At 41.0% G+C, this 14,550-nt stretch overlaps 1 protein-coding gene across 6 annotated transcripts in view; it reads right to left on the reverse strand.

Moving 5' to 3' along the window:
• Positions 1-6,561: 6,561 nt before the first annotated feature.
• mtss1lb (MTSS I-BAR domain containing 2b) overlaps positions 6,562-14,550 on the reverse strand; it is a 111,404-nt gene continuing 103,415 nt past the window's right edge. For all 6 annotated transcript variants that reach the window (XM_017716407.2, XM_017716405.2, XM_017716404.2 and 3 more), the window contains one exon: positions 6,562-14,214. In XM_017716407.2, coding sequence (XP_017571896.1) covers positions 13,415-14,214 — 800 coding nt within the window. In that variant the 3' untranslated portion in view covers positions 6,562-13,414. The remainder of the gene's footprint in view (positions 14,215-14,550) is intronic.

Raw genomic sequence — 14,550 nt, forward strand, 5'->3', positions numbered from 1 at the left:
ATCTGGTGAGATAATACGTTTTTGAAATATCTAGTTTATGTAAAATCTATGCACACAGCCTGATCATCCAACCATAAATATTTAACCCTTGCGTGGTGTTTGGATCTGCGGGGCCCATTTTCAATGTTTACCAAAAGAAAGAAATTTATTATTACTTCAGACTCCTTGGCCTTTGCTCATTTGCACATTTCCACACACATCAATCCTGGCTACTTGTGACATTTGCAACATCTGGTATTTTTACATAAAAAGTTATGGCTGTATTATTTTAAAAACCAATAATGCGATGGGTCCACAAGAGCACTAGACCACTAAACATCAAAAACATCAACACAAGGGTTAAAATGTATTATCATGGTGTGGTGGATTATCAAGTTTGGTGGACAGTGGTGTCTGTGTGGGTAAAACATAGACAGGATCATTTTTACATCATTTAATGATCTCCTCACCCTCTCATTTGCATACCGGAGCGATCTTGACCAGGTCTTAGCTGTGGAATCAACTCCAGTTTAGTTCATTTGAGAACATTCTATCGAACAAACCTTTAGCAGAACTATGACCTTTTCGGCAAACAAGCAAATGGTTTTAGGTGATTATCAGTGAGTTTGTAGGGATCAGGCATTATATCTCAAACCCAGGGGCACCACAGCATCTTAATCTGGCTCTATGCATAGCTTGTTGGCACAGGTGCCAATTCAAATGCAGATGTGCCTTTAGAAATCAAAGGTTCTTCTCTCAAGCACCATTTTAAATAAATGAAAACATTTGTATGATGCAATGACTTAAAAAAATAACTCTGCTTTACCAGTTAGCACCCATCAGAGACTACCAGATACGCCCGGTCTTTCCTAAACTGTCATTCTTTCTTTCTAGAATCATAAATTGCTCGTGCTGTGGACAGAAGTGTTCAAATGGTGTGGATGAAGGGTGGTCATTTCCCCAGAAGTTCCCAGTGGATCTCTGTGATGTGTAACAGGTCGATGGAGATGACGCAAACTAAGCACTTGGCTGGAAATTTGAGCTTTATGAAGGGTTTCGGGCTGGTAGGCTGTCTAAAAGGGCAAGCTGAACCCAGGCACAGTATATTCTGCGTTATCTTAGGGCGAGACTTCATTTGAGCTGTGCTTATCTTATAGCTCATTGTGGATTAGGTGGTACTCCATCAGTTAATCAGTCAATCGGAGAGTACAGTATGTAACTATTACATACTGTATAGTTAAAAATAGAAGTGATAAAAGGGGTCTTTGAACCTTGGTTCAGCTCGCTGCTGAGCGCTTGCACCAAACAAGGGAATTCAGAATGATATTTTCTATACTTCCAGCAGAACATCAGAGCTACACTGACCTCATAATCTGCCCCTTTTCACATTTGACTCATGCCATTCGTGCTGAATGCTACAGCTACGAATGAAATAATAATGAAGCAATACATTTGATTTTAGCACATGAAACATATTCTTGGCCAGTACATAAATGACCTGACTGTTTAAATTGTTAATTAGAAATTGACCAATCATAAAGCAGAGAATAAGTAAGGTTTGCTTTTATTGCTTTGACTGTGAAACGTAGATGTCAAATGTTCCATTTTCATAAAACAAGGTAGGATAATACATTTAAATCTAGAATGTGAGATATGTAAAAGTCACAGACCACCCTTCATTTATTTCCCTTCCATAACAAAAAAAAAAAAAAACAGCCATTAAACAGAAATTTAATTTATAGAAATTTAGCCATAATGTTTGGGACAAAGCCGTAACTTTTTAAAAAAGTTTTAAAATTGTACTACAACAATTCACACGTGGTTAAAGTGCACATTCTCATTTTGTGTCTCTGATTTGTCAGACAGCTTTATGGGACTTTTCTTCATTATGGTGAGAAGTCCTCTGTCACCAGTTGTGGGGGTCGTCTTTGTCCTACCACTTCCTTTACAGTTATAAAGCTCACTAGTTGTCTCTTTCTTCTTAAATGGTGAAAGTGGTTCATTCTGGTAAGCAGAAGTTGTGACCGATGTCTCTTGCTGTTATCCTTGTTTCTCTGTCTATTCATGCTCTCCTTAAGTTTCATTGTAACAACAAACAGCAATATCAGACTCCAAAGATGACCAAAAGCCTAGAATCAGGACTAGATGCTGAAAGCTCTAGTACAAGTAATGCAAGAAATTAAACATTGTGTGTATTAAAAGTACATAGTAAATCCAAGATGTGTAGAAATGCCCTTTTTTTAAATCTGAAATTTCTACTTGAACCACATGTGAATTGTTTTAAGTACAAATATGAAACTGTGGAGCACAGAGGCAAATAAAAAAATATGTAAATGGTCCAAAATATTCAGGATTGGATAGAAAATAATCCACTCGCATGAAGAAAGGTCTGTTGAATAGAATGGAAGCTACAATAAAAGCAAAGTGTGGACACATTAAAAGCTGAAAAATATTCCATCATTTTTGGTTGTTGAGGCCTCTGTGTAATTTTCTGTTAAATATATGTTTTCCTGATGGTAAAAAAATTGAATAACTTGTAGTTAACAGACATTTTGACTGGAAATATTTTTTTTTTCCTTCTGATTTTTGCTCAGTACTGTACAATGAAAGGCTTGCAAAAAGTTCTGATTGTGGCACTAACGGAGGCAAGTGTGAGAGTAGCAGAGTGCTTGTGTCTCTGCCAATTTGATGCACTTTTGCTGTTGCATTGCAAAACAGACCACCCAAGCTGTGGTGTGGATTGGAACAAATAAAGTGTGTGCGAAAACTATCCGCTGCATTTATAGCATAGGCTTATTTCTATGGACAACATTCTCAACTATATTTCCAACTACACTCTTCCTATCCCTATATGTTAATCGAATGTATACCACAGATGCAGCAGATACAGGAGACCTCCTTTAAACCACCACCCACTGAAAGCTTCTAATAAGCCTGGTGGTTCTGCCATAGAGTTGTGGCCATTATTTTGAAAAGCAAACATTACGTAGCTGCCGCCATAGATTATAAATCATTTTTTGTACATATAAGTATATTGCTGGTTCTGTCTGTACTGGATAGCCTTCACTGATGCCAATAATTGAGTAATAGCTCTATTCAGTGTTCCATTCATTGTGCCTTTGTAAACACAGCTGGACATGTTCTTTTAAACATTTAATTACTTTTACAGAATAGCAGGCTAAGCCAAAGCAGCATATGAAACACTTTCTGTTTCGCACCCTCAGAGTCTTGTGTGGTTTTGCACTCACACTGAATCTCATTGTGAACTATTTTCAAATTAACTGTGGCCTACTTAATTTTAATTAAAGTTGCCTTTGTGTAGTTTAAGAAGTCACAGGAGAGATGATGTGGTAAGAGGATCTGTCCTCATTAAGTTAGTGTATTATATGAAGACAGAGAGACTCTACTATCATTAAAGGCACACACTTGAGCTCGCAGAAGTCTATTGCACTGTTGGGATTCACTTATTATATATATTAATAAAAAAAACCCATCAGTCAATATTGGACAGTTATTGTGACCTCTTGCCACACTGTACTTTTTAAACCTACTACTCTCATGTGAGAGACATATCCTAAGTGCTACCCCTCATATTGCATTAAGCTACATCTTAACCATACTTAATAAACGTTGGGAGAAAAGATTGAAAAGCGTACTGACTGTATGATCCAGCTGCAAGTATTCAAGTATTGGTGGCCCTCTGGAAGGTCACTGGTGCCCCCTGGCTTCAGAGAGTGAAAACGCACAACCTCTCAAGTCGAGTTTTTTTTTTTTTTTTTTTTTTTACATGGACAATTCCTTGGTCACTTGAGCCATTAGCTTATTTTGTCACTGGGATAGTGAGTTAGTTGGCTTGATCTTCCCTCAGATCTGTTTGTGTGTGAATTTATGTACCAAAAACAGACTGAATTAATCAGGTGGTGTAGGCCGAATAGGCATCTGAAGCCATATCAGATACTCTTGGTCTAAGTTGGTTTTCTCTATGACAGAAATGTCGAGAATCTCTGCTGCATATTCAAATTTTGCTGTACAGACATGTTTTCCTCCAACCGTTGCTGGATGCTCTGAAATATGGGGTCAATAAGGATCTGAAATACGCAAATACGCATATCACATAACTGTGAACGTTCACACAAACCAGCAAGCTTTATCACATGTGATAGTTTAGAGGCCTTGGCAGGTTTAGGCTGCTATCTGAACAGCTGATGTATAACAGTCAGATATATTAGCATGGAAACTTAAGAAGACTTACTTTTACTTACGTCATTTAAATGAGCAGGCGCATTAGCTTGTAGCATATATGTTGCGTTATTCATACTGACTGTGAACTGACCTCATAATTCAGAGAATCCAGTGACACTTGAAGGAAAAACAGACACAGCATATAGGCTTTGGAGCATCTTAGTTTAGGCTGTGACGGCACTGATTTTCAAAAACTCCATCCATTTTTGTCAGAGAGAAACAGAATGACGCACGTCTTCAGAGGTCTACAGGCAACATAGGCTATATGCAGAGGTGTGTGGAGTAGCTTTATCCCATACTTGAGTAAAAGTATTAACACTTGGGTGAAATAGATACTCAAGCAAAAGTACCTTCCCAAAAAAAACAACTTGAGAAGAAGTACAAAAGTATTGGGTCAAAAAAAAAAAAAACTGCTTGAGTAAACTACTGAGTAGCTTCTAGAACTGCACAAAAAACTGATGTTGTTTACATTTTGTTCTTCTCTTTTTGAGATCTTTTTGTTCTAAAAAGAAATGCTAAAGCTCCAAAGTCAGAGGTGTGACCAATCAGTGCAGATGTCACCACCAGAACATAATGGCATTAAACACAAAACAGAAATTAGTAACTAAATATGAATGGCTAAAAGTGTAACTTGAGTAAAGAGTAGGTTCCTTCATTCAGTGTTATAAAACGGATAGTTCCGGTCCTAAAATCTGATTGGCTGGGTCACGTTCAAGCCCATATCCACACTTTATGCATACCTGTGACCAACCGACCAACAGCAAGTGAACTCTGTATTACCCCCCCCCCACCAAAAAAAAATGAAAGGCATGCTGTAATGACAAAGTGAGTGAAAGTGAGTGGCTGGCAACTTATTTTCTTAACTAGAACTAGCCTAGTTAGCTAGCTAACAGTCTAAAAGATAGAAAACATGCTAGACAACTCCATCATTAAAATCACAATCTGGTATTAAAGTACTTATGGCATGATTAACTGTAAAACAGCATTATAGAAGTCTAAAAATGTCACTTGACTTGATTACATCAGATGTAGTGTCGAAACCCCAAGCAGTCCCTTATTCCCTAAATAGTGGGCTAGCTCTAAAAGTTGATGAATATTTACCAAATGAATATTTCTTAGCTGCATTTTGCACTGCTGGGCTGCATGATTCAGTATTTAAATTCCTACATAGTGCCCTGTGTAGGGAGCAGGGAGCCGTCTGACATTCAGGTCCAGCCGAAGAAGAGGGAGACTGCTGGCTTGGTGCTACACAATACTCGCAATGGCAATTTGGTGACCAAAAATGACTTACAAAGCAAACATTTTGCATTACAGTGCTGTTATCACATGTTCATTGTTATATGACAAAAACTTTAAATATTAATGAAATGACTGTGACATACAGCGATGGGGATCGGAACATTCTCCTCACTCAGTGGTCCATGGTTGCTTGGCAACGATACCACATTCTAAAGGAACTACATTTCTTGGCAGAGTAATTGCTTATGTCGACTTTTATTAATGACAAATTATTTTCTAAAAACTGTGCATTTATCATAATATTTATGTTAGCAGCTATTTTATAAAAGCAATAAGTTACTTGAGGCTGTGCATTACTGCGATTTAATCACAGGAATGGAGTTTTAGGCACTTCCCGTCACATTGTGCCTAATAAAACCCTTCCTGTGATAAAATCTCAGTAATGCACGGCCTCTCGTGGCTTATTGCTTTAATATACTTGAGCATAAGTACATATCCATCAGTGTTTTACTTAACTACACATTCTAGAGTAAACTGTAACTAGTTACTATTCACCCGGATGTATGAAAATCTTTTTGTTTTAGTGACCTCACAAAAACAGTGCAATTCCAAACAGGTCATTGTTTGCAGCATTACAGCATTCGGACCGGATGGTCTGGAAAGTGAAACTTTAACAATGCTAGCATATCAAATTCGTGCAGAGAACCAAGAAAGGTCAATTATCCAAGACACTAGTGCTTTAAATAAGCACCCTATATATCACACCGATGATTCATTCTGCGCTGGCAAAATTTGGAGCCAAACTGTGGGAGTCAAATGTATGAGTTTAAGCGTGGTTAATATGATATAGTGCATCGGCAATGAGTAAGTGTTTCTTCCAGGACAGACAGGTGCCTGCAGCCTTTTCTACCACCTTAAAGCATAACTGTTCTCAGCAGTACAGGTAGAAATAAAGGGCTTCATTTATTTAGGTGCGATTCAATTGGAAACAGACTTTCTCCACACTCCGTGCTCTGTTGTGACACTTGGGTTCTCACTTCCCACGCAGACTTCAAATTACACAAAACGAAAGTACATCACTGCCACTCGCACATAGAAACACACGGTTTAAGTACAACTTTTATTAATACTGGAATCATCACAGTGCGTTTTGTTACATTAGCAGTGACTAGAGTTAACAAAATAAAGAGGATAAATATTACAAAAAAAGGAACAAAAAAAAAAAAAAACGTCATCAGCAACAGAGGCAAATTAGCCTTAGAGAGAAATAAAAGAGAACACAATAAATTAAAGTGAGAGATAAAGAGAAGAGAGATAAAGAAGAAGGAGGACAGAGACGACAGTACCTGTAGCATTACTTGACTCCATTGGAAGAAGGGGGTGGGGTGGGGTGGGGGAGGGGTGGGGTTACAAAAAATAATGCACACATCATTTTCTCTGCTGGTTAAGAACAGTGGTGATGGCCGGGCCACCTTTTTCGGGGCTCGGGAGCGAATCGAAGGATGAACGAGAGACGTAAGTGCAGGAGAAGAGAGCGCAGAGTGACGCCGTTAAGACATTCAGCTGAGTTACCATGACGCCTGGTTGCCGAGCATCAGTCTCGGCTTGTGTGCGTGTAGAGAGAAAGCAGAGGTTCCACTGCTGGGCGAGATTCAGGGGCTCTCTGAACAACAGAGCTTGTGTGGGTGAGACTGAGTGGGTGTTGCATGTGTTCCGGCCAGAAAAAACCAGGCCCAGCCAAGCATTGCGTTTTGAAATATGGAGATCAACGCAAGACCAATGAGATGAAAGAGGCGAAGCTGAGGATGCACTACAACCTTCAGTTTGGGTTCAGTTGAGTTCAATCTACAGCATACGCTCTCGTAATTTTGAACGCTTTAAGGTATCCAGCTGTTTCTTTATTAGAGTAAAGAGACCCTAATCAGAAGGTACGCCTTCTACACTCCCACTACCTGGTAGCTTAAATTAGAGCTCAAAGAACAATAGACAGGACCGAGCCAGCCTTGTTATTTTGCTTTTTGTGCTAAATAAGTGGCAAACTGCAGGATTTATGTAACTAATTTCATAAATAGGCATTTTCATTTAGCTATAAACAAAAGTGCAGCTCTTATGAAGGGTTCCTGCTGTATGCTAATGGTGTTATTTTCAGCTTGGCTCTTCTACAGTGAAAAATCGTTGCAAGCCCAAAATCGATTTAATATGAACATGCAAGCAGCTGTGCCAGAGTTTGGACCATTCTGGAGATGATGCAATTATTTTTGCAATTACTGCTAAAGGCTATGAAAATACAGTCTTTACAGATTCTTTCAGTCATTAAGAAAGACTAAACGCAAACTGAAAAGGCATTGTGAATTGGTAAAATGGTTGGATTCTTGGCGCTGCCATCTAACGTCCAGATGCTAAAATGATGAAAGCGAGTACAATGGGCTTTTATGTACAATACAGAAACATGACATCACAAGCAAACTAGTATGGAAGCCTATATAGCTATTAGGGATGGGCATTTCAGTCAAATTTGAATGTGCAAGTCATTCCAAAAATATTCCAAAACACCCCTCCCCACTCCCAACTCCCCAAAAAGTATAGGACATTTAAGGCTACAAGCCTATTGCACACTGAGCTATATTAAACCCAGAGAACAAATCCATCCAGACAACCACGGAACTATTCAAACTGGTGTTTTTAAGATAACAAATAAATGTTTTCACATGTCACTGTCCAGATAGCAAAAGGATAGTAGGCCATTGTTGGTTAAACAGAGTATCATACAAAATGCCATTTTCCCCCACTCACAGTCCAATTTACTCATTTTACCTTCATTTCTTTCTTTCTCCTTTGTGAATTAGTTTAGTAAATCATTTTAACAGCGATATCATAAGCAAAGCTGGTTATACCATTCTAGCACAGTGACAGCAACCACATTTTCAACAAAATCATTTTATATTATGCCTAGTTATTTGTTTTATTTCCAAAATAAAAGGCTATATGCATTTTAAAATCTGTCCAAGGAGATTACAAACTAGTAGACCTTAGTCTGGGTGGTCTGAGGGTGGATCAGCAGTGGCAGTTTGCTATCTGGGCCCAGCTAATGTTACCAGCCTAGGGAAACAGCGAGTTTGTTACGTTAGGTAGCCAATCCCAAACACAGGTATAAATTCCCAAAACGATGTTGAAACTTCTATTCCATCAACCCTACAAACGTAAAATGAGCTTATCTTCTCTTTTCTGTGACACACTATGAACTATAGCTGCGCTCTCTACTGTCTGTTACATGGCACCAACGTCTTGCTCATGCCATGGTGGAGCATAGCGCGTCATGACTTTCATGACTATTCAAATATTTGAGAATTCTGACTCATCCCTAATAGCTATGACCCTGTGAAAATGAACTGCCTGACTTTGCAAGATAAACTGCTTATGATGTCTTCTTTACAGACTGTGACCTACTTTATGTACAGGTTGGCTGGGTAGGTCATATCCAAGGCATTGAAAGCCACTATACTGCTTATGGAGCTAGCTTTGAAAATGTTGTGCCTGATGTCTAAAATGTAATAGAGTAAAGTAAATGGCTGCACTTTCTTCCCTGTAAAGAATGCTTTAGGGCGCCTTCTGACCAGCAGGGGAGAAAGCAAACATGCACTCCATCACACAGCTCCCTCTGCTCAGGCTGTGCTGAAGTTATGCTAAGTTCAGCTACCCCAGTAGGAGCACATGGAAAAGGAGGCGAGAACAAATTCAGCAGCATGTAAACATTAATATTAATGAGAGTCATTTCATTAGCTACATTAGCCTCTCTTAGGGAAACAGTGTCACGCCGGCCTTACAGACACAGTCGCGGTGCAGTTTTCCGAGGAAACAGCATCTGAGCGCAGTAACACTTCTGGTACGAATTTTGGCATTCGACTGTTTCGCTTGTAATAAGGCAGAACATGAATAATGCATAAAGTAAGAATTTTAACAAGCACGCAATATCATGAATATGAGTGAAATGGCGAATGATACAAACAATGGCAAAGGTATGTCAGAGAGGAAAGAGAGACAGACGTGTCTCCTCTTCACCTGTGCCTGTGCACATTCAGTGCCCGAAGATTTAGCTCAAAAGTGACAAGAGCCAGGTTTCCATCCAATTTGTTGCCTATACTGGGTCTGATTCAATGCACAGTTGCATGCAAGTATTAAGATACCGTGCTATGCTGCTCTCTGAAATGGTATCTGTCAGTAAATGCACATAAACTTTATTCACTATGTTTTGCTCTGCTATGGTGCTGGTATTCCCCACCCAGTAGAGCACTTTAGTCACAGTATTGTGCCAGAGCATGTCTAATTTTATTACATATGCACCATTATCTCCAGTATATAACACTTTAATCTGAGAATGACCATTACACAGGTGTTAAACAATTCTCAATAGGATTTTTTTTTTTTAAATTCTGGATCTTTACGCTAGCTGGATAGTGCTGACGTGCTAAAATAACTGTGCGTATGTGCGATTTTTTGTTTGTTTGCTTCCTTGTAGCGTGCTGTTTATATTTAAATGCACATTATCATACCGTTTGTTTTCTTACCTCACTTTAGTCGCACACCTTTACTGCATGATTTCATTTTTTCATAAACTTTAAAATGAATTCGCTCAAAGTGGATGGAAATACGGCTCCTCTGTTTCCTTCCAGTTTCCAGCATATGGTTTTTAAACTGACATCTCACTCTAAGACATCAAGACAGACATTGCTCTGTTTGTTATTTTACCTGCTCTAAGACAGTGGGTTGCAAACCGGTCCTCAGGGACCCCAGACAGGGTATTTGGTCCCTGAGGGCCAGCTTGAAACCACTGTTCTAACACAGCACAGTTGGCCCACAAATGCATTCATTCCTAGCAACTGTTGCAAGTTTGGACAAGCTTTACCGAACCACATTCAACCAAATTGTAGCACACTTTGTTTAGAGGTGCTACATAATGTTGTGTTCCCAGTTTAAAATGCTACACTACTGATCTGCACTATGTTGTAGTTTTAGATTTGCCACTATGCTAATGTCAGCTCTTTTATATGCCAAAAACACATGTGAGTTATCCTTATAGTGTAAAGATACAAGTTAATGGAAAATTATAGCTCACAAATCAAAACATGTCAAATCAGAGCCTATTATTAATTACAAATGGCCAGTGTTACTGTAATGGCAAATGTATTGTTTTTAACCCGCACAGCGCAGCTCCACTGCAGGCAGTTTAAACTGGAAACTTAATGTAGCGGAAGTTCACTGTTGCCCATCTAAACACTAATCTAACATCAAGTTCAATGGGATTTTATCAAACTATGGCTGTGCAACTGTAGATATGAAGAATGCGATTGTGTGTGGAGCCTGGATATCAGTTATGCAGGGGAAACTCTTCACTGTGCAGAGCGGTGGTCCTGGATGGAACCTCACAGCCCTGATATTGGAAAACTAACAGGGAGTTCACTTCCTGGGATGATGCTCTACATTATACTCCATCTATCCAAATTAATGGCTACATGTCTCACTCACAGCTGGATATATTTCACAAACCACTCTGTAGTTTTCATCTTCAACCCCTCTCTGTCTCTCTCTCATTCATGCCTCCTCGTTTCTCGGCTTTTCTCTCACTCACTGATTCGTCCGAAAGTCAGTGTGAATTATAATATCAGAGCAGACTAAGCATGAAAAGAAACTGAGACCATAGTAAATTAGCACGTTGCACATTGAAGAAACAGTATACAAGTACTGGATATCGAATTGTTAGACATGATCATATTCTCTCTCTCTCTCTCTTTTTTTTTTTCTAGAAAACTCTGCCATATTGCTGTCATACCCCGTGCCACTTGACCTCTGCTTTTCTCCAGGACTGTTAGACAATATTTGTGTCAGACACATTTTGTTATTTTTGTGATGAGGCTAGTACAGTTACTGTCCACCTTCTTTTACAGTACATGTATGTATATATGTGAGTATATATACAAAGTTATGACCTGTGCTTTCTGGAAGAGTCTCTGTGGGCTGACCTCTTGGCCAGGGTCACTGTGGCTGGCGTGTAGTACTAGGCAGTGGTCCCCCTTCCTGCTCACTCCTAGCAAAGGATCAAACATTCTGGCACAGTCTTACTCTTGCAAAGCAGGTACACATTGTTGTTGTTTTTTAATTAGCTACAGGCATTCCTAAAACAGAGTGCTCTATTTATGCAAAATAAATAATCAAGAAAAAAAAAAATCATTAAGTGTTCATTTAGTCGCACATGTAGTGGCCATTTTCGAGCGGCAGAGCTATGCGAGACGGCAGGGGTTATAATGAATCATGGGAGCACAGAAAGTCACTCACAGACAGATACTACAGGACTAAAACAGTGTTTTTGGCCACCTAAGTACTATTCCATGTCCAGAGTCACCAAGGATCATCCTTTTTCTCACACTTTAAAATGGGTACTCACAGGATGTTGCCACACGATACTTCATAAAATGCCAAAGTGGTTACTTACTTGCGTAAGTTGTCCTAAGCTCTAGATCAGGCAGTGGAATGCTTGTGTTAGAAAGAACTGGACTTGCTTTCCTTTGCCAGAGATCATTCTCTCTACCTCCCTACTTCTTTAGCCTCATCCTCATCCTCATCTTTCCTTTGTTACTTTTCTACACCAGGTCCCTCTGAAATTCTTCCCAACCAGGTCCGTGCCTTCATCTTAGCTCACTGACCCACCTCCAGCAAGTACAGCTGAGTCAGAGGGCTGTGGTTTGAGGCTTGATGGCCAAAGGTGAGGCGAACCCACACCAATTCATGAAAAAGATATATATTCTGTGTAAATACCCAACTTTGAACAGTTAAAAAGAACAAGAGCATAAAAAATAACCATCACTTACCACCCCAACTCATTCCTTCTTTTACACTTCACTTTCTTTTCCTCTCTTTTTTCCAAGCCTGTTTACTTTCTACCTCCCTTAAGGTAAGTGCCTCTTCTCTTCTTTTCTCTTCTCCACACTCTCTGCACACAGTGCAGCCACAATGACACCCTGTGGTCAACATGAACACTACATCTTAAAAAGTGCTCTTCTTCCTCTTCACTTTGCTCCCTTCGTATTATGGCCAGAACTAAAGCAGGCAAAGCTCAGGCTCTTCTGCTGATAACCTCAGCACCCACACCGAAGAAAACTACAGCCAAACTACTCTCATGATTTCTTCTTTCTTCCACCAACGAAAAAGAAAGAAAAGCATTATTGCTCCACATTATATTGGAATTTTTTATGTCTACAAAATACATACACCTGACGCACACACACGTTCTGGATCAGGATCTGGGATTAAGATTAATTGCTTAGAAAGAAAAGAGAACAACGAACAGAAGACAAGCCCCGCCCCCTTACAGAACCACACGCTGACCTGCAGCAGAGCCCCGCTCACCTCCAGCCTAACTGACAGCCACACCGACCAGTCATAAATGCACAACAGCTCCATCACCCTCACTTCCAAATGGCAGTGTAATGTCAGCGAGCTGGAGGTGGGGGTGGGGCGTACAGCACCTCCTCACCCGACATGAGCTTTTCCAGCACTGACTCCTGGGGTCCACTTTTAGAGGGTAGGTGTTGTATAAGACCGCTCAGTCCTCTACAACACAGGGCCTTTACTTTCAGACCCCCTTAATGTCCCTGTCCCTCCTTTCAGCCGCCCAGCGTCTCGCTACAGTCTGACTACAATCCCGCCGTGATTGGGTGGTGTTAATAAGACAAACATGCGTCCAGACACGCTAAAGAGTTATAATGGCCTGAGCCTGTTGTTATTTAGCATTTTTACTTCTTTTTTTTGTTATCGTTTATTTATCATTTCATCACGTATTTAATTCTAACGATTTCTTTAAACATTTAGCTTTTTTTTTAATCCTCTTTTTCATAGGTCATTCTCTACAAGAGTCCACAATGTGTAGTGTTTTTTCCCCTCAATTTGCCTCAAGGAGCCATCACAAAATGCGAGGCGCCGAGCGGTCATTGGAGACGGTCTTGCGCAGCCGTACGCCACGACGGATGGACACCAGCATGTCCTCACCATCCTGGGGCTCCTGCGGGTCAGCCTGGGCCTCCAGCCCAGGAGGAGGCCTGTCAGGGAGGGAAGGGAAAGGGAACTGACCTTCGCCCAGGGCATGGGCGCTGGCCACCAGCTCGCCGATTTTTTCCACCAAGCTGTGGCGGTTGGCGGCCAGCAGCTGGTCCTCTTCTCCAGGCTGGCCATAAACACTCATCTCCACAGCCCCCGCGCCCCAGGCAGTGTTAGGCAGGCTCAGACGCTTGGGGGATGCTTTCACATACTCCAGAGCACTGGGAGAGGCGTCGTCCGCCACATAGAACACACACTCCTCGCTCCCCACGCGGGCTGGAGGTCCCGGATAAGCACCGCCCGGTGAGTCGGGCACAGTGGGAGTCTTAACCGGCACTATTGGTGGCCGAATTGGGATGGGGCCCGCATTAGACAGGGTGCGTCTCACGCCGGGTTTGGTGGAGGGCGTTCGGCGGATGGTAGCAGTACCTGGGGTGCCTGGACCTCCACCGCCCCCACCTCCTCCGCCGCTAGCACCCGGAGGGCCGCCCTGAGCACCAGCTCCGCTGGGCAGGCCGGCCGTGCTGGCAGGACGCTTGGTCTGGATCATACGCCGGTAGTTCTGAGCGATGTTGCTGTGGCGAGGGATGGTGGAGGATTTGTCAAAATCGGTTTGACCATCTGCTTCAGCATCTCCATTTACAGAGTAGCAGTCGTAGTCAGAGCCTGAGGTGGCAGAGGTAAGATAATGGGAATAAATGGAAAAACAACAATGCAAATATGTTTTGCACATTATTTACTGTTATCTATAAAAATAAACAAATTCATACTGTGTCCTAAGCCACAAGTTCAACTTTGACATTATCATATGGGTGCAGTTGTGAGAAGCAGATATGGAAGCAGTTGAGAGAAGTTTTGGGAATGTATTTAGGAGACTAATGACTTCTAGCTTCATTAATGTTTGCCTCGTAGCTTAGCGCTAACTTAGAGAAGCAAAATTGGCCACCGAATGCGTCTTGGCTGATTGACCACATTTTAGAGTAAGTATAAAGTTGCATAAAT

The sequence above is a fragment of the Pygocentrus nattereri genome, chromosome 25 (genome assembly GCF_015220715.1).
Source record: "Pygocentrus nattereri isolate fPygNat1 chromosome 25, fPygNat1.pri, whole genome shotgun sequence".
Classification (NCBI taxonomy): Eukaryota; Metazoa; Chordata; class Actinopteri; order Characiformes; family Serrasalmidae; genus Pygocentrus; species Pygocentrus nattereri.